The following is a 21,053-nucleotide window of genomic DNA, read 5'->3' as shown; positions in this document are numbered from 1 at the left end:
TTCAAAAATAGCCCGCTGAGCTCACTGCTTTGGCTGTCACATGATAAAGGTCACACAATCCGTCTCTACAGTGTCAAATGAATCGTTTGAAAAGTCTAGAATGGTGTTTGTATCCTTTTTAATGTTGAATTCAAGTCATAGAATTAGCATATCTCGTGAAATCAATGATAGGTTAATGTGAGGGTCTAATGTCGCTGTCTGTCCACCCCATGTCGCTGTTGTCCCTTGGTTAAAATGTGTCAGTCTTTTGATACAGTGAGCATGCGTGATCGCCATATTGAACGTGTCAATTGTTGAAAGTCCACGTCTTTTCACCCAAGTGTGGCAAAGAGCTATAATAAAAACAACATATGTAACTGGATAATTATAGCAAAATGTTATTATTCTAATGAAAAGTCAAATTTTGCTATCAATTACATTGATTATTTATCTGTTCGTTTGTAAGTCTGTTGTTGTTATTTGTGCACTTCCCATTTATTTATGTTGTTGACTACTTATTATATTGACTACTTATTTATGAATTATTCATTCGCCTATTGGGTAGTTGTTATTTGTGCTCTTCGTGGGGAAGCTTTAAATCCAATTATAACTTGTATTGTGACAATACAAACATTCAATTAAATTATATTTTCTAACAGCATTGTTTTGTAAAATGCCACTTAAAACAAATAAATACAATAAAATTAAATAAATATATAAATACAAACATGGCATATGGACGGACTGAAGCTGTCAGAAAACCTGAGACAGGTCACTGGCGATTTGGCACCCAAAATTCCCACATTACTTTCAACACCCTGAAGATGTTGGAGTTTCCTCCCTATAGCACCTGAACGTAACACAGGGAGGCGGACGCACGCAAAGCAGTGAGCGGCATCAAGCTGCCAACCAGCCCACATCTTATCACGTCTCTCCCGGACGCCAAGGTGTGGAAAACGTCGTTATGTTAGGCACAAGACCCACGAACCGAGGCACGGGCGTGCACAAATAAGTCGTAGGGTCTTGATCGTGGTTTAGCGTAGGGGAGTCTTGAATTTCCAGAGGCGCGCATTGCTAAACTTAGCCTAGCCGCTAACGTCTCCATAGTGTTTCTCTATGGGTGCGCGTTAGCATTTGGTTAGCTTGCCGGCTAGCTGATCCTGTCACCACCATCATCGCCCTGCACTTTAATTGGGATGCCTATTTAACTCTCTCCCAGTTTGTGATTTTATGCTTCCCCCTGATTTTTGGGAGGGGTTAAGGGACATTTGACAGCTCTGTGTCCAAGGAGGGTTGTTATGATGCAGACACCGGGGAGGATAGCAACCACACCAGATGCCTTGGACTTCACAGTGGAAAACGTAGAAAAGGTGAGTTTACGGAGTCGTCGTTTCATGTTCTTTTACTCCAAAATGAGATAGATGTTGTACCTACTGTCTATTTGAACTACGTGGAACAGCCTGTCCTGTCAAGCAATAATGTGCAAAAATTTACCTGAGATCAGCATCATCGGATCTTTGAAAGACAATTCCAGTAACATACTGTAGGTGTCCTTCACTTTCTACTACCAACAACAGTATTTAAGATTTCAGGTGATTACATTGAATTTTGTTTTCCCATATATCTATAACAGCTTTGAAACTGTGTGAAAAGAATGTTGTTGTTGGAAAGTTTTCTAAACATAGAAACAGACAGTATATGATGAATAAAAAATATGGCAATACATGATGGTTTCAGTGCTACTGATGGCAGTAAATGTCCAATCCATTTGAATTGGGGACAGGTTGACAGTGAACGATTGCTGGTTGGTATGAGCCAAAAGATGGTTATTAACTTGTAAAAATTAATAAACAGGAATAAATCAATCACAGGTAACAGGAATTTGTTGTTTCATAACATTGATTAAATTTGTTTGTAAATGTGAATAGGCAAAAACATTGAAAATGCATTACTCAGATTGTGTTTATTTGAATGCAAAGAGATAATGTAGTACTTTAGCAATGTGTTTGTTTACTATAAAATCTGGAAAATTTGTAGGACTTGTCATATTTGCTAAGGCATGGATAAAATTAACATGTCTGGTGCCATTAGTAATGGTAAATAATAATAATAAAAATATATATATACATTTGGAAAAGTCCTCACAAAACTTAGTCATATCTCATTGAGTAACTACTTCCACAGCTCACCCAGTTTGGTTACAAACCTGTTGGTACCTTAAATAAATGATTAAAAAAACAGACATGGCACCTGCGTACAGGTAGTCCTTGAGACCAACGTGACTACCCTGTGATATTTTGTAGTTGTTTACATTTGACAGCATGACTAACCTTCATCGATAATTGCTTTCCGGGCTAGAATTTAGTCAACAATGATGTCTGGTATGTCCAGAGACCTTTCAGTTTGAAATCAACCGTCATTTCGGGTCGTCCACCATTTTATGAGACATTGATTTAAGGTGATGAACTGTGTGTAGTGTTGTGTTGTTGCAGTAAATCTCCCTGCTAGGTAGCCAGTGACGCTGCTAAAGGGATGGTTGGGGGAGGATCGAGACAGGAAGGTGTGTGTGTGAAAGCAGAGTTAATGTGCAGAAATGGAGGGGTGCCGATTGGACTAGTGGGGGAAGGGAAAGACTTGGAGCGTGGCGATTTAATAAATGCTACAATGACAAGACGGTTATTGTGCTCTTCATTTTAATAGCTTTTTGGGACCTTTCCTGTCATTTTTCTTGTTCACATATTATTAATAAAAAGATGGACCAATGTGTTTTTTAGGTTTATTGATACCGTATTCAAATAAGAAAAATACCTGATGCTTATGTTCTTTTCATGAGCCAAATGCTAATTGGCACTAATGCAGAACCCCACAAAAAGGGGTATCATTATTCTTTATAACTTTTTTATTTTAAAAGTTGCATGCAATTAATATTTGCAAAATGTTTTTAATTGGCTGTAATTACTAGAAAAGCCCCTCAACTCACTACAATATAGCTTCTTGTTAATGTATTTTTCTAAAAGAAAAATTTTCAAGAGCGGAATTGTGGATTAAATTGTATTAATTAAACATGAAACAACAGCGTAGCATCTCACTGTGGGATGGTGTGTCTGTTGATTTTTGTTTACAAATGCCAGAGACAGTGGCTCCTAGCTCCGCAGCCACCAAGATGGCTTTTGTTCTTTATCCGGTTGACAGACAATGTTCCACATTGTTGACGTTTGGTAGTTCCACAAACTGCCATGTGTTGATCAAAATCAATAACATTAATACATATCTTGGTAAGTCATCTTAATACTATTAAATACAAACTTGTAAAAACTACAATACCATCAAAGAAATATGAAGCCACGACCCCATAACTGTGAGGCCTGAATTAAATATCTCACATTTTGACTGTCAAATGAATTAACTTTTATTCTCTTAATACCTTTATAGTACAGTGATTCAAAGCGGGAGTAAATACATCCAATAATAGCCATTTTTGACAACTTTCGTTTTTGTTGCAATGGCCGCCCACCTCATTTTTGTGTTTTCTTCTCAGCATTCCTGCGCCTTTAATTCTCTTAATAATCTTCTCAGTCATATGAAAAAAGAAAGAAAATGATTATGCCCCCTGTCAAGTAGGTATCATTTTTTTCTCCCTCCTCCCAATCTCATTGCTCGTCATTGATGTTTTGCGACTGCCTCTTATCGTTAATTTGACTCCGCTGGCGCATTTTAGTGTGACTTTGGCAAATGTGAGAGCAGATGGCGAGGCTGTGGCCGAGGGGACATTTTCTCACTTGCGTCACTCCTCCGCCTCTCGGTGGCAAAACTGACGGGAGCCCGGTGTACTCAGGTGAAGCCGGGTGGCATAGATGGGCTCCACCTCCATCTGTTGCCAATAGTGGATGAAATAATGTGTTATTTGAATAATTCCAGCAGTATTTGCAGGGACAGTATCGGGGAGTACAGGGTTGCGAAATGTAGGTTTGTCCTCATACTTTTTGATGGCAACACTTTCATAACTAACATGCTGTAGTGTAAATGCCCTTTAAAAATAAACCATAGCATTTAAATTTGGCCCTCAGAACTTGAAAGAGACGTGGTTGAGTTATACTAACAAGTGTGACCTCGAACCTATTGAGCAACAACCCCTGTTTTCCCTTATACTATAGCTTTCATGAATAGGCTCGAAAAGAAAGTTCCTCTTCCTTTGGAATATTTTGAGCTCTAACAGATGTGTTTTTAAGACACTTGAGAACTCTTTTAGAGGTCTTGAGGGGGTTTAAAGTAAGGCAAGCCCTGTGAGCTCCACTAATGATCCATCGCTGCCGCGTTGCTGTGTTCAACTTTAACACCGCAATTAGCTGAAAGGGGAATTAGAGTGGAGCTGATGCAGGAAAAAAAACATCCTAATGCACATGTTTGTTAGAATGATGGAAGATGAATCCAGAACTACTTTATATTATCTCTTAGTTTCCTTTTATACACACACAAAGCATGGTGTAATGCATAATGAACTTGTAAAATGTCTTCTACCCAGACTGAATATTAATATTGCATTAGATGGAGCAAGGAAATAAGGAATCGAGTTGAATTGATGTGTTTCAGGGTGGAACCATTGCCAAGAAACTTATTAGCTCTACATGCAGTATTTTAAGCTGCATTGTACGTTATACTGCCTCCAGGTGGTCAATGTTTGCAAACCAGGAGGAGCAGCACAATTTCAATGATTGACCCCAGAATGGTTTCCTTTTTTTACATTCTTATTACTGTAATGTATTTTTTTTATTGCTTTTTCAGCACCATTGACAAAATCTAATCTAAAATCTAAAACCCAGATTTAGGGGACCAACAACATCTTTTCTGTGAATTTGAATGAGGTTCAAAATGAATAAGTAAGCTCTCGCCAGCATCATTATTGCTTAGCTGAGCCTGCGAGATGATAGATTGCTATGCCTCGTTTAAAAAAAAAATAAAAAAACCCTTCTCATTGTAGATTTGTGCCTGTGCGCTTTCAGATGCCATCATTCATCACGACTGTGTCCTCTCTAACCCCCGCCACCACTAAACAGTAGTACTCAAGCGCTCCGTTTTTAGGTCATTGGTTTTGATAATAGCGCAAAAAGTGTCCCGGGGCTTTTTTGGACTGATAATAGATGGCGGCATACTACACTTTTATGGTTTAGGACAAAATCAAAAGGACATGTAATGTTGGAAGCACAGTTAACTACTCTGTTGATCACTGTAAGTCGCTAGCTATCATAGATCCATCCAGATGCCCGCGATCCATCAATTGGACATCTTGCACATTCAATTGCAGCTAATGAGATAAATGCGTCGCCTATAAAGTGGTCATTCAATATAGTTTTGGACCACATGAAGGGAATCATTGCTTTAGCGCAATATTGTTGCTTTATTCTAATCTATTCCTTTTTTATATGAATATTATTCTGTTATCTTAATGTATGGTGTATGGATTGAGTTGTATTCAATCTCTGTCTTTTCTGGCAGGCCTTGCATCAACTGTACTATGATCCCAACATCGACAACAAGAATTTGGCCCAAAAGTGGCTTATGCAGGCCCAAGTGTCTCCTCAAGCCTGGCAGTTCTGCTGGGCTCTGCTCAGCCCAGACAAGGTACAATACCAACACACTGTCACGTGGGCAGCTTTCAAATTAAACATTGTACTATGCCAATGCCACAGGTGCCAGAGATTCAATATTTTGGCGCCAACGCGCTCCACACCAAGATCTCTCGCTACTGGTCCGACATCCCTAGCGACCAATATGAGTCGCTGAAGAGCCAGCTGTTCACGCAGATCGCCTGCTTTTCATCTGGAGCCAAAATGGTTCTGACGCGGCTGTGCGTGGCGCTAGCCTCGTTGGCGCTCAACACCATGCCCGAAGCCTGGCCCGGTGCCGTGACTGAGATGGTGCGAGTGTTTCAAGAGGAAGGCGGAGGGATCGACGGGCGCTCGCGCTGCCTTGCCCTCTTGGAGCTGCTCACCGTGCTTCCCGAGGAGTTCCAGACCAGCCGCTTGCCACAATACAGAAAGGGACAGGTATGTTTGTATGCATGACTTCAATGCATGGAATTTCTACATTGCTTGATAATAAAAAAAAAAATCTAATGCGCAAACTGTCCTCAATCCCATTAGGTCAGGGGCGCCCTGGGCCGAGAGTGGGGTTCAGTTTCCCCGCTGCTGCAGCAGTTATTGCGACGGACAGACAGTCCTGCCGCGGTCAAGGCCCGAGTACTGCGCTGCCTGTCATCGTGGGTGTTGCTGGACGTCCCCCTCAGTGAGAGTGAAGGCTTGGTGCACGATTGCTTTGCAGCCTTGCCGGACCCCGAGCTTTTTGACACTGCCGTGGAAGCGCTGGTCAACGCCATTTCGCAGCCCGACTCACAAAGGTACGTGTCAAGTTATAATTCAATAGTATTTTGTACTTGTACAGACTACTGTACTTTAAGAAGAATTCAAGTGTGTGTGTGGGGGGGGGGTCCTATATTTGAGTTTTTTTGTATTGCAGGCCATCACTTTGTTCATCTGTTTTGTCTTCTGTGCTAACTTTGAGGTCAAAGTAAGGTTAAGTCATTTTCTACCAAACATCACCTTACAAGACATTGTTTATACTTCTTTGGAAGTGAATGTGTTAACAGTAGTGAGTGCCAGATTGAAGTCAATTAATGGTCTCAAACGAGAGCCACAGTAATAAACTGAGCAAACACTAACACACAATTGCAAATTAAGACCACTCACAAGAAGGAGATTTTATTTGATCAGAGACCAGGAATGCAATCTTAAAATTAATAAAAAAGCATAATTTATTATAGTAATAACATAACTAGCGATGCACTCAAATGAAAGTAAAACCAATATAATATGAGTTAAACCAATTATTGTTCAGTGATTTTGATATTTTATTTATTAAAAATATGAAGTCTTAAAGAATGACAAGAATATTAATTTGATAATATTACTTTGCTACTGACATTTCCGCAAAGCAGGATATAAAATATGATTAGATATTTAGTCTGATAAGAAAAGATTAGCCAGCTTGTTCAATTTCACACTTGTTAGGCAGGAAGGCACTCCAGAGAAGCATTTATAACAACTATTATTAAAATGAATCCGTGCCTTTTAAAAAGTTTTACTATAATATGTACTCTTTAATGCATGATCCAAATAATGTTGGTCAAAGTTGAATTTTCTACTTGAGGTTCCACTGTAACAGCATCAAAGGTTGTCACAAGAATGATGGAAACCTTTTCCTTGGAGCTATATGAGAATTGCTAGTCCATTAGAAGCAGACTGGGTGGGTAGATGCCGGCGGGAGGGAAGTGATCACGTGATGCAGGAGCATGTCGACGGCTAGGGGGGGGGGGGGGGGGGTGAATTGAAGGCGAAGGGAATTGAGGAAAAGAGGAGCACGTCTTGGTTGGCTGGTGTCGCTATGGTTACAGAGCCGGGCCAAGATGTCATCGCGACCGGTCGATTCAGATGTGGCAAGTACTCGTTACCCCCTCTTCCCGAATGCAAGCGGGAGGATGGAGATGGGGAAAAAAAGAAGGTGGTCCGCCCCTCTGCTTTAAGCTCTAATGTGGATTGAAAAATAGACTAGTCCTTCTTTAATTAACTCTGAATGTAAATGGTCATCTTTCACTACCATTATTGGCAATAGATGTTCAATTTATATTTGAACTGGGAGAGGCTAAGTTTACTGTGACAATGGATTGTTTTCCATTTGTCAATGCTAGCCTTCCCAGTTGAAATGTTTTGGATGTGTATAACCGTCAATGGCAGCCATTCTGTTGCTGTAGTGAGTAATGTTATGTGATTTTTTTTTTTACCCCCAATTTAAAATGCAAAGAATTGAATGTGATAATTAGGAATATTAGTTTTTTCTTTTTTCATTAAAACAATACAGATTTTGTTTATATAAACAAATTAAAAAGACTGATTTTTTTTAAATTCTAATAATAATAAAGGAATATTTACTAAGTGCCTCACATAAGCAGATATAGATTTTTTTTATGTCAAAATGTCTTAGTGATTTATTATTAAAATAGTTGCTGATTTACTTGACATTTAATATAAGTGACAACCTTGTCATTCTATGTGAACTGTTATTTGACCTTTTTTTAAATTATAACATCATTTTAATGTTTTTAATTTAGTTTTAAAATCTCAAAAAAGAGCACTTGAACAGTTTTTAAATCATCAATGTCTAATTGTGTTTGATTATTTAAACTATCAGCCAAAGTTGGCAGCCTCAGCACGTAGCAAGCATACCATGAACTATTTTTGCATCCGCCATACAAAGAGCAATATTTCTTCTCCAGTCTTTTTCCTCCCCCTCCCCTCGTTGGGTTCTCTCCCTCTTGTTTAAACTCATCACAATCAACTCGTCAGAGGGCGCACGATTGGTCCAGCCGCATTCTGTTGCCAGGCAACCCTTTCCCCTCCGTCTCCGGGGTAATTGCGGTTGGGATCACAACAAGGAGTTGTCGAGAAGTGTTTGACTTTAGGGATGACGGGCAGACTGAGCCAGACTGAGCCAGACACTCTTAAAATGTCTCTTAAAAATCGCTTAACTTTTGACTAGGTAGATGGACGTCCAGTCTATTTGTACTGAAAGGGCTGAGAGCAAATTTTCAAATGGATTGGACGTCTATAAAAGATGCATAATTTGTCTCGTTTAAAGGACAAGACCCGCACATGCAGTACAGCAGTGGTTAAAAATGAATGAAGCAGTTAAGTGCAACTCGCAGTCTGTCATTATGCTTTGAGTGCAGGCCGTCTGTCCACAAGATGCTGGACTTTACAAAATGGATGTCATTGTTCAGAAGTATCTTTCCTGCAAATGACAGTTTGGTTCGGAAATGTGATGGGAAAAATCTTCCAATCACTTATACACTTGGAGATAGTATTTTCGCTAACACGTTAAGCTATTGGGAGTATTTTGGTCAACATAACCACAATTGTTCATTTGGAAATAATAGTCACTTAACTTTGCTGTGTCATTGTCATTAAATATTAATCAAGCCAGAATCACACTTCATATTGACATTCGCTGAATGATGAAACGTTTCTCTATTTGTCCCAAAACTCTTCCAGGGTTCTCACAAACACACATACACACAATTTTGTTGTTCCTTTCTCTCACATAAGTATCCACTGTGAACACCAACCTTTATCCCCCCCCCCCACCCACCCTACACTCTCACACACACACACACACACACACACACACACACACACACACACACACACACACACACACACACACACACACACACACATGCCCTTCATCTATAAATGTCACACTGTTTCATGATGCCATTAAAGATGACATTGTCTCATGACGTGGCACAAGGGAATCAGATAGTGAATGAACTGTTTATAAGTGAAGGAAAGGTGATGAATAATTTTGTTTTAGCGCTGATTGATGCCCAAGCCACGTTGAGTTGAAGGGCAGGCAGCAATTATTTCAATGGCAGGCAATTGGAAAATCAGAGGAAGGAAATTGGCTCTCAATGGAACCAAATACTAGTTTTCATAGTCACTGATTGCTCCGATTCCTCCAAATGAACACGGAATGCAAGTATTCAATACAGGCTGTAAACACTATTGTTTGGTGTGTGTGTGTGTGTGTGTGTGTCATACAGGTACGTGAACACGTTGCTGAAGCTGATGCCTCATGTGCTGGCTCTCCAGGAACAGCTCCGAGAGGCCGTCCAGACCGGCGACATGGAGACTTGCCACGGGATCTGCCGCATTGCTGTCACGTTGGGAGAGAACCATTCGAGGTTAGCTTGAGTTGCCTGATGACAAAACGCCTGGTATTATTATCCAAATTTCCCCTTTCTTGCCCCCCAGAATCCTGCTGGAGCAGGTCGATCACTGGCAGAGCTTCTTGGCTTTAGTCAACATGATCATGTTCTGCACGGGGATCCCCGGCCACTACCCGGTCAACGAGACCACCAGCTCGCTCACGCTCACCTTCTGGTACACGCTACAAGTAAGCGTGGCTTTGTGTAGACGCGTCGTCCATTGGGAATGAATTTGTCATCCGGACTAAGGAAAGGCACGGCTTTGATTTCTCTCCAGGATGAAATCATGTCATTTGAGACCAGTAAGCAGGCAGTGTACCTGCAGGTTTACAGGCCAGTCTATTTTCAACTTGTGGACGTTTTGCTACACAAAGCCCAATTCCCTTCTGACCAAGAGTACGCATCGTGGTCCTCAGATGAGAAAGAGCAGTTCCGAATTTACAGGTGGGTGTTTCCAATCCCAAGGGAAATTTGTATTCATGTCATATGTTATATAAAAGACTAAATGCAAGAGGCCTTGCCTTTAGGGTGGACATATCCGACACGCTCATGTACGTCTATGAGATGTTGGGTGCTGAGCTGCTGAGTAATCTGTATGACAAATTAGGACGGCTCTTGACGAATACGGAGCAGCCCACGTCATGGCAGGTGGGTGGGTGGCTTGCTTTGTTGCTCAGATCTTTTCACCAATTGTTTCACATCCTCTTAAGATACAAATGCTATCCTAATTTCATCTCAATAGTAGTATTAAAGCAATTAAGAAGACTAAGTCTACCTCACCTCAATGTTCCTCTTCCAGCATATAGAGGCTTTGCTCTATGGCTTCCAATCCATAGCGGAGACCATAGATGTGAATTACTCTGACGTCATTCCAGGCCTCATAGGCCTCATTCCCAGAATAAGCATCAATAACGTTCAGCTGGCTGACACGGTGATGTTCACCATAGGTGAAACCATTATGGTCATCTTCATTATTCTGAAGTGTGTGTTTACTGGGTTTTAAAGTGAATCCTTCTGCCAGGTGCTCTGGCTGAGTGGTTGGCAGACCACCCCGTGATGTTGAGCAGCGTCCTGCCACTCGTGCTGCAGGCTCTAGGCAACCCTGAGCTCTCCATCTCATCTGTTTCCACGCTGAAAAAGATCTGCCGCGAATGCAAAAGCGACCTACCGCCTTATGCCACCAATATAGTAGCCGTATCTCAAGTATGTCGCTTTTATTCTTTACAACCTGCAAAATGTTCACTCCGCTTTGTGGCACTAACGTTTTGCCCTATTATTTTTACAGGACGTTTTAATAAAGCAAATCCACAAGGTCAGTTTGTTTTCTTGCATTTTTAATGTTTTCAGTTTGAAATGCACCGGTCATTTTGTTAAGGACAAGTATTTAATAACATTTATAGCTTTGAATTTCAATTCGAAACACAATTTTCTTTTGTGGTTGTGTGACTAAAATGTTGTGCTCTGTTTGGGTAGACAAGTCAGTGCATGTGGCTGATGCAGGCGCTGGGCTTCCTTCTGTCCGCTCTGCCCGTGGAGGACATCTTGAGGAACCTTCATTCCCTGATCACGCCCTACATCCAGCAATTAGAGAAACTGGCGGAGGAGACGGTGAGTGGACCAACAATCACAGATACAATTGTCTTCAGCTCATTGAATATCAAGTTCCAAAGGTTGTGGTGCATTTCCGAGCTAAAGGTCAAAACAACTGGCTGTAAAAATAACTTGTGGCATATCTCTAGCCGTTCTTCTTTCAAGCCCCAGAACCAATTTTATTATCCACATTGAGCTAGTCTGTTTTTTCAGTCGTGTTCAACATAAGGGAAGCTTTTTCCGTCGAGCCATTAAGGAAGACAAAACAAGAGTTGCCGTTGATCACTGTTGGGTGCCGCCAGACGTCACCCACGATAAAGCTTTTCCTTCATCTTTGTTCTCAGTCTACACACATACACGCACGGAGTACCACAGTATCTCACATCCATCCTCGTTACATTGCAGCTTTTTTTTTTTTTGCCTTGCATTTGCTTTGTCAGCATGACATCAGACTAGCAAATCAGCTAGCACGCCCACCGCTGGACAAATAGCAGCTCCTAGCGGGCAGACCTTCCACCTCTCCAGATAGAAGGAGATTCAATGTTCAATTCTAAAATTAGGTAAAGATGTTTCTCATGCGTCACATCACCATGCAACCGGCAATGGCAGAAACAGAGACCGTTATTAATGACCTGAATTTGGTGCAGCTGGATGCACATTAAACGGAGAAAAAATACATTGACATCTTTGTATGTGTATACCAACCATTGAACTGTAGATATTTGACCTATCTTGAATGTTTATTTTTATGCTGTTTCTTCCTCCAGCCTAATCCATCCAATAAATTAGCTATCATCCACATCTTGGGGCTGTTATCCAACTTGTTTACCACGCTCGACATCAGCAAGCAGGATGACGAATCAGGGGACAGCTCTGCCGTGCCTGTTAAAACAGCCCCTCCCACAGCTGGGCCCAACCCGGTCAGTGCTCCCCCACTACTCCCACCCAACAAACAACATTACCAGCAATATGAAACGCCAGAATGAGGGTCACATTAAACACTGGCGTGATTCATGCAGTGCTACAGCATGTGGAAAACAATGCTTTTAAATATAGCATCAATCAAATATATGTTTGCCTCTTCAGGTGGTAGTGGTCTTGCAGCAAGTGTTTGCCCTCATACAAAACGTACTCAGCAAGTGGTTGAATGATTCACAAGTGGTGGAGGTACGTCCAAAAAAAATGTCTCCCTCTGGAATTTGGTGAGATTATTATTCCACGCTTGATCGAATGGATTTCACGTGTACTCCCTTTAGGCAGTTTGTGCCATTTTTGAGAAGTCTGTGAAGACGCTGTTGCACGACTTTGCCCCCATGGTGTCACAGCTGAGCCAGATGCTAGGACAGATGTACAGCACCATCCCCCAAGCCTCGGCACTTGACCTAACACGTCAGGTAAGCCAAACAAACTAAGAAAATGAGAATACTCCATATGCAATACCTGTAAGACCTGACTTTTTTTCTTCAAATAAGGTTATATTTACCTACATTCTTTTTTGTTAGGAAAGCATTCCATCTAAATCCGTCTGTGATATTTTCGTTCTTCCCCTTTGACTGATTTCCAATTCTTTGTCGGGGGAAAAAAAACAAAAACAAAAGAATAGAACTTGAGGCAGAACATAGGTTGCCAGGGCAACTCTGCAAAGGATTCTAGTACACCGAAAAAATAACCAAATGAGACTACACACGTGCAAGCTATAGATTTTTATGGGTGTGTTCTGATTGTGACGTTTTGGTTGGTGTGCATTACAGCTGGTCCACATCTTTGCTAGCCAAACGGAGCACTTCCCTCCCATCAAGGCTCTGTTTGAGCTTGTTACTTCGGTAACGCTGTCCATCTTCCAGCAAGGTAGGGATTTGTACTACTGTAAAATGCACTCCTCCAAGAGATCTTGAAATGTGTTGCCTTTCATTTTATACAGTCCAAGGTCACACAAAAACGGACTGATTTTGCTCAATTTCCAAACTTTCTTGGCACAACCATCCAAATGTTAACATCAGAATGATCTAATTTACATGGTGAAATATCAGAACAGTTTGAGAGACCCTTGCTACACCTGTTATATGGGATTATACATTTAGAAATAAGTTTTAAACTTTTTTTTTTTTTAAAAGGTCTGAAGTTGTTTGTTATCTAAAGAAAAGTGGGGGGTCTTATAGATTAAAAAAAAGATCCTATTTATCTGGAGCCTTTATTTGGAAACTTTCTGTATAAAATAGCTTAGTAATTGACATCATTTAAGTAATCATTTTTTAGGCAAACCCCCGCTGCCCCTCCCACATTCAACCCAACAATTAGGTCAATGTTATTATTGACAATTGGAGTTAACCAAATATAAAATCTTGACTGTATTAGAGAATTCTGCCAGTTCAATCAAATACTACTTTGAACTGAGCATAGTTTTATTGTGAATGTAGAATTTATGACATAACGGATTCCATTAAGCAGGTACAGATCTATCTAAAGTAGAGTTTATTGACTGTTTTATTTCTGTTTAGCCTGCAAATCCATTTTGGGGAATTGACACTCAGGCTAGATATTCAATACACTAAAAAGGGCATCGACGCCAGCGTCTCCCACTTCCCGTTATGTTGCCTCCTTCCCCCTTCCACCCCACTGCCACTCTCTTCTGCCTCCTTGCTTCTGACTGTTTACGTAATGGCTGCCTCACCAACCAGCTCTTTGCTTTCCAAGCAGGTGCCCTTCTTCTGTAAGAAAGGATGCTTTCTTGCTTATTCATATGGCTGCCAGTAAACACAACATATGGACGGTTTTACTCGAGCTGAGTGGCGACCCTCTGAATAAGCTCTGTGCGAGAGAGAGAGAGTGAGAGTGTCTTTTTGTGTACTTGTGAGTGTGTAAAGGGCTACAGGGTGTCTGGAGGTAAAATTTGTTTGGAGTGTGGGAACAGCTAAAGGCTGGGCACTCACTACTGACTTTTGTCATCGCAACATCAATTACGAGGCATCAGCTTCAGGCCAGGACGGCTTGTCGACTGGAAACGTGTTCTGAAATGTTCATTGTTGCTGTTATTTATTTATTTTTTGATACATTTTGCAATTGGTCATAATGTTTGAAAAGATATATCAAGTGGCCGGTCGGTCCAGCAACATAACGGAGGTTCGTATTATCTGAACCTTTCTTGACTATTCAACGATTTCACACTGAGGGTTCATCTTTGGAGCAAAGGGGCATCTGGTAAGCTGGTTTTCAATACTTTGCCTTGAAACACTAGTCTTGTCAGGCAGTGTATTTGGAAAGTGTCTTTCTAGCTTTTAACTGAAAAATACCTCATTCTACAGGACTTTGAAACTACTTGCGGAAATTGTAAAGTTGACCTCATCATTGAGACAGAATAATTAATAAGGTGCATTTGACATTGAAGTATATAATGTATGCATTTCAAGCCTGTAAGCTGCCTTCTACTGGCTAACTCCTAAACTACAGGCAACATGGGCACAAATAAGTTCTTGTGCTGTGCACCATACTCTCAACTGGTAAATTCCTATCCTACAGAAGGCTTTCTTCTGCTGGCTTGAAATATCATATTTAAAATTGTTGGTGTAAATGAATAAAAGGGCCTGGAAGTACACTATTGGACCTCCATTTTATTGTTTTACATTTTCATGATTGAAGACACTAAAGACATTTCATAGTCTAAACATTGACCCACCCAAAGTTTGTATCAGTGTAATTCATACAGGACCACATGGAAAATGTATTACATCATTTTGCTGCTCATGACCTAGCTGGTGTTTCTGGGCGAGGCAAGGGAGCAAGCGGGCGTTTGGGTGCCCCTTCCTCCAAAGCGTCACAGTAACAGAGGTGCCTCCTGGGTTCCCACTTCCAAAGCCACTTTTCTTTCTTAGGTTTCTTCTGTTTGTTGGTTACTTCTTTCTTTGTTGTCGACCAACAGACCCATGTCTCCGTCTCCTGCCTATTTTCTTTCTCCCTTCAAGACTCCGCCAACGCTTCACATGCTCTTTAAAAAAAACAAAAAAAGAAATGCCACTCCCCCAACTCCCTCCCCCCCTTTGTTCCTTACTCATATGTGAATTATTTCAATGAAATACTTTTGAGTTCTCTTTTGAGTTCCACATGACTGTTGAATTTGTTCCGTTGCTGTTTGTATATTATTCTTATTCTCTTTTGATTTCTTAAGTTTCATCTTTATTATATTTTAGGACCCAGGGATCATCCTGATATTGTTGATTCATTTATGCAACTCCAAGCTCAGGTGTGTTTTTGGTTCCTTATTTCACTCACTTTGGGTTTCTCGCTTCCTCTTTTCTAATTCCTCTCTTTCCTTCTGTCCCTTTCCTCTCCACTCCTCATCCTCCTCCTCGCCTTGTTTAACCAACCTTACGACATCCCGTTATGTATGGTGAAGCTTTGGAATGACATTTTATGCTCAAACGCTCAGCTTTCTAACCGTCACCTAAAATTTGAAATTTCATTACATTGCTTGATTAGAACATAAAAATTCTATGAACACAAGAAGAATTTTACACTTAGGGCATATTATGTTTCTTTAAGACTATATGAACATTTGAGGATAGATTAGCCAAAATGATTGACCCAAACCTTTTTATTTTTTTTTTATTTCACCCTGTAAGTGCATTATAAATGACATAAACCCATACCCTCCAAAACTATACAAAAATTGACCGAATTTGACAGGTGTTTTGAAGGTGTTCTGGCCAAACTGGTACGATTGGTCGGTGTAATATCACCCCCATGTTGAATATCTCAGAAGGGCAATCTTTAAAGGGAAAATGTGTCAATATTTTTCAATGCGGAATAGCATATTAGAATTGTGCAATTTGAGGTTTCTCTCTTGCTACTGTTTGTGGAAAAAAATTCTCTTTCTAGACACATTTTTCATGGACTTCAGGATGGCCCGGGTGCTTTCTTTTGTACTGGTAGAGAGATGTCCTGTCTACTTATAATCAACTGTAATTAGTCCCTCTCCAAACCTTTGTAGACTTTGGAGATCACTGAAGTCCTAACCCGATAAATGAGCCAGCTTGTTATCGAGGTTGACAATCCTCATTGGATGATATACTTTCTGCATAATTACCTTTTTCTCGCTAATGTGAACTTGTAAAAACAACACAACTTTATCACTAATGAGGAAAAATGGGGTTGATTGATGCACTCATTAAATGGATGTAAAATTTTCGTTCAGAATTTAAATGTTTCATATATTGTGTAATACTTTTACACCTTTTGGAGTAACAACACATTGTTCAGAAAATTATAACCTCAACAGCCCTTGTTTATCGCACTCCGGATCTCACTCGCAACTACTACCAAATCCATTGAAGTATTTATTTTAGGTATCACTTCTGAACAACTCCACCAACTCTGGAAGGAATAAAAAAAACACTGAAATTGCTCTAATGTTCTAATCCTAATTACTATATAACAAAATAAGAATGGAAGTTGATCCTAATACTTAATGGATAGAATAAATGACCAAAACGACCGAAATTATTTTACCAGGGGGACTGCTTAGTCTTTGAGCGTTGTCTTATGTCATTCCAGCCCATAGCCAATCAGAGCCCTAAATGAATTAATATTCAAGTGTAATATTAATCACTTCAGACAAATTGGCTGATGGCTTGTCTGTTTTGTTTTTGTTTTCTATATTTTTCATTGTTGTCGTCGTCTTCATTCTTTTTTCATATGTGTTCTATCTCTGGTTAGATGGAACTTCCATAATTATTCTCCTCCTTTCCTCTCCTTTCTTCTCCTCTTCTCCATCCTGAATGAGTTGTTTATGAGATGAGTTGTATTTCTCTTTATCTGCACATGGTAATTACCTGCACTCTTTTGTTGCATATTCAACCAAAAACACATTTAAAAAAAAAGTCGTTTGCTAGTATCAGACATTAAACCACCATTACCTTTTAGTTTTAGTTCCCAGTTATGATTTCAGGCTTTTGCTTTCAATTTGTTTGTTATACCTGCGGAGTTGCACACCAGAGCATTTAATCTGTTGACTTTTTGGAGAGTCTTTAGCAGTGTGGCCTGGTAGGCAGATCTGTTTTCAGTCTCATTATACTGTCAGATCCAACTACCAGGCTGGTAGGAAGGAAGGATAGGAGCATACTGAGGTAGTGCTAGGACATCAACAACCCAAACGTAACACTTTTGTCTACCTCGTAGGCTCTCAAACGGAAGCCCGATTTGTACTTATCTGAGAGTCTGGACGTGAAAGCCGTGTACCACTGTGGTAAGTTTGCCTGGTTCCACTTTAAAGTCCCTTGTGCTATCTCGTTTTTTGATAAGAACACTCTTTGGTTCACAATTGGTAGTCATTTTTTCATATTTATATTTTTACACTATTAGTAAATGGCTTTCGTCTATCTATATAGCGATATATAGTGACAAAAAAAGTAGATAGTTTAATATAATTCAAGTTTACCTGCTATATTCAGACAACAAAATAAAGCAAGGTATACACACACCAACTAAATTTTTAATCTCATTTAAAATGAGAACATTTGTTCTTGTAATATTACAATTTACATTTTGAAATGATAAAAGTTTGGGGTTAAAGAATAAAAAAAAAATCAAATATACATCGAGTCTGGACAGAATTACTGCTCTTATAAGTCAAAATCTAGCGTTTTCAAAAATATGCAAGAAGTGACATTCAATCTGATGATGTTTTATACCCACATATAAAAAACCTAATCTATGTCAAACAAAACAAATATGCAGTTTTTTTATTTTAGGATATTTAAGGTTAAATTATTTTTGTTCATTTTCACATCAAATATTCACCTTTTTAAATTACATTGACAATCAATCACAATGTATTTCCTAAAATGTATTGCTTAACGGAAGAAAAAAAATCGTTAATATTAAAATGGGCTTGTTGCACGCACAACTATATTGTGGAAAACAACTCTTTTGACAATCCTTTTTACTTCCTACCTTCAGGACTTCTTTCACTCAAGTTTCCCGAGGCTCCGACAGTCAAGTCAACGTGTCTCTTCTTTGTGAGCGCGCACTTCTCCAGCACGTATGTGAAATGACGAGGATGGAATAGCGTTTAAGTTGGTCTCCTTTCATTCCAGACGGAACTTTTGCCCCGTTGTTTGGACGTGTCTCCGGTGGCCGGGCTGCTCCAGGAGGATGGCAAACTGCTGATCCAGGCCCTACTGGAAGTAAGAAATGCAAACTCCATTTTCTAGTTTATCCTGCACAATAAAGTGTCCATTTATCTTTATTTATGCATGTTTTTGGGAATGTCTAATGGCAAAGCTCACAATACCAAATCCAATACTTTAGGGTATCGGCGGAGGGGCCTCTCGGAACCTGATGGACCAGTTTGCGGAGGTGCTTTTCAGCCTGAACAAGCACTGCTTCACGCTGTTAGCTGTCTGGCTCAAGGTGGCGCTGCAGCCGCCGGGCTTCCCGTCGTCCCGGGTCACCTTGGCGCAGAAAGACCACTTCTCCCAGCAGATACTCAGGTAAGTTTTAAGTGAGGGTTATCATTACAAATTTGGGTTTGAGGGACTTCAAAGTTTTGAGCGCCAACCCATTTTAAAATGTACTCCTCCACAGAGAGCGAGTGAACAAGCGACGGGTGAAGGAAATCGTCAAGGAGTTTACCCTGCTGTGCCGAGGCCTGCACGGCACAGAGTACGCCGCTGAGTACTGAAATGCAGAAGCTCAGAAAAGAAACAATGATCCTCAAAGGACAACGCAACTAACGAGGAAGTGGTGATGGCAGGACAAGATTAGAATGGAAGCTCATTTCACGGACAAACACCCTCGTGGTTTTTAAGGAGAGGACCCACCCCCCCCCCCCCCACCCCAATTCCTCCTTCAGCTTCCCAGCATGCTGCCTTGTGTACCCTCTGAGTTCCTTCCAAAGCAAGACCCTCAAAAACAGGCAAAGAAACTGCCATTTTATGAGCAATCTTTGTTCCGCCTTCTCTCATCTTCCTGTGGTTTCCCGGTGATTATATGAAACGAAAAATGGTATCGTAACGTAGCTACTAGTTCTTATTCAGGATGACATAAATATACGTATATTATATATAAAGATATATAAATATACTAACTATATCAAGAGAAGGACTTGAGCTGCTATTCGGGAGAAAGTGGTGTTGATGTTTAATGGTGATGGTGTACTGGGTTCTGGATGTTATCCCAGCTTGTGATAACTGCTGTTGCCAAAATGCTCATCATGTTCGACAATGTTTCACACGCCTTCCTGATCGCATCTGAAATTCAAAGGCAAGAATGGAACTCGGGGAAAAATGGGGTTATAATAAGGATCTTGAATCATGATTCCTATTTCTTTTCGTAAGGCAAGGGTGTCGCTAATGTCTGAGCACTTGCAAAAAGGCACATTTTCAAAAACAACGTCAGCCAGGCTTTTCAAAATTGGCTTGAATCAATATGCAGCGCTCCATTTTTTTTAATACAAGGGTTAGCATTGTAAATGATTTGGTCTTTGTTGCTCTAAATGTGGATGGTGATTTGGTGACCAACCATGGACTGGCAATAAAATCTTTGAATACCATTGACAGTTAACAACATCAAATCCATTTCATTGTAAAGGCTGGCATTGAGTGATCACCTTTCACTGACATTGACGGCGATAGACGTCCAATCCAGTTTGACTGGGTGCTGGCACCGATCATTCATTCGCCCTCAATGGCAGCCATGAGTTTAACAATAATGAAAATTTGCTGCCGTGTCCAGACTCTAGCGATACCCACCACTCTGAGCACTTATCATGACAATAATCAAAATTGTGCATATTTTTAGCCATTTTGGCAAGATTATCAAAGCGTGCGTGTTCTTAGCTGCATCTTTAGCTACTTGTCCAGCACACTTATATTGGACCTACAAGTACACGAGTATACTTAAGCTCATCTTTCACTCCCCACCCCCGAAAACAATAGACACTTTTGCAAGCTTCACTTCTCGACAGGCTTCCCAAAGTCAGGAGCGGTCGCCACGACGGGATTAGAGGACGAGAATACCGACGAAGGGGACCATCATCAGCATTCAGTTGTATTTATTCCCAATCAAACCCTAATCCTGCTGTCTTTTCCGAGGTGCCTGCAGACATGTAGCATGTATTTGTGTTTTGTCGGGGAGGGCGCAGAGGCTTTCGGGACACACATGGATTCTGGAATGAACAGTGAGAAACTGGATCATGTTCAAGGAAGTATAATTGGTTTCAATTTGGGGAGATTTGAAATGTACATTGTTCTTTTTGTACCTTGGCTTTAATTTATTAAATATATCTGAGATTGCAAACCTCTGATTTATTTCAAACAAACACAGAATAAATGTTCAAAATATTCAGTTAATTTATCCTAGAATTTTGTTTCAAAATGGTAAAACCAATAATAATAAATATTGTTTTGATTTGAACACTTTAAAAATAGCTTGAATAAAAGAATAACTTTAATTATTCTGTATTAAAAATAAAATGTTATTTGTTAATATTATGTTATTAAGGCTCATAACCAGTGTAATTCTTTTTTTTAAGAGGAGATGAAATGAAATATAATGTAAATATTACACACTACCAAAATTCCAAGTAATCCTAAAGGGAAATTATTTAAAATACATTTTTAAAGATATCACAATAACACTGATGCCAGTGATGCGTTTGAGTGTCACAAGGTTC

The 21,053-nt window shown here is 40.1% G+C and overlaps 1 protein-coding gene across 2 annotated transcripts; it reads left to right on the top strand.

Moving 5' to 3' along the window:
* The first annotated feature begins 834 nt into the window (after nucleotides 1-834).
* On the top strand, nucleotides 835-20,677 carry ipo13b (importin 13b). 2 transcript variants are annotated; one of them, XM_077717424.1, is made up of 22 exons: nucleotides 835-1,349; nucleotides 5,473-5,598; nucleotides 5,667-6,023; nucleotides 6,120-6,373; nucleotides 9,632-9,772; nucleotides 9,843-9,984; nucleotides 10,074-10,240; nucleotides 10,324-10,444; nucleotides 10,596-10,743; nucleotides 10,818-10,999; nucleotides 11,082-11,108; nucleotides 11,270-11,404; nucleotides 12,154-12,306; nucleotides 12,473-12,553; nucleotides 12,643-12,780; nucleotides 13,138-13,234; nucleotides 15,571-15,623; nucleotides 17,558-17,624; nucleotides 18,338-18,396; nucleotides 18,475-18,564; nucleotides 18,689-18,870; nucleotides 18,965-20,677. In XM_077717424.1, the coding sequence occupies exons 1-22, from the start codon at nucleotides 1,278-1,280 to the stop codon at nucleotides 19,059-19,061; spliced, it is 2,889 nt and encodes a 962-aa protein (XP_077573550.1). In that variant the 5' UTR covers nucleotides 835-1,277; the 3' UTR covers nucleotides 19,062-20,677. The 2 variants fall into 2 exon arrangements, 1 of the variants encoding a protein (XP_077573550.1); XR_013326415.1 differs by lacking the exons at nucleotides 15,571-15,623; nucleotides 18,689-18,870; nucleotides 18,965-20,677.
* Nucleotides 20,678-21,053: the final 376 nt, after the last annotated feature.

Source organism: Stigmatopora nigra, chromosome 5 (genome assembly GCF_051989575.1).
Source record: "Stigmatopora nigra isolate UIUO_SnigA chromosome 5, RoL_Snig_1.1, whole genome shotgun sequence".
Taxonomy (NCBI): Eukaryota; Metazoa; Chordata; class Actinopteri; order Syngnathiformes; family Syngnathidae; genus Stigmatopora; species Stigmatopora nigra.
Note: the sequence above shows the minus strand (reverse complement) of the source record. Positions and strands in the feature narration are given on the sequence as shown.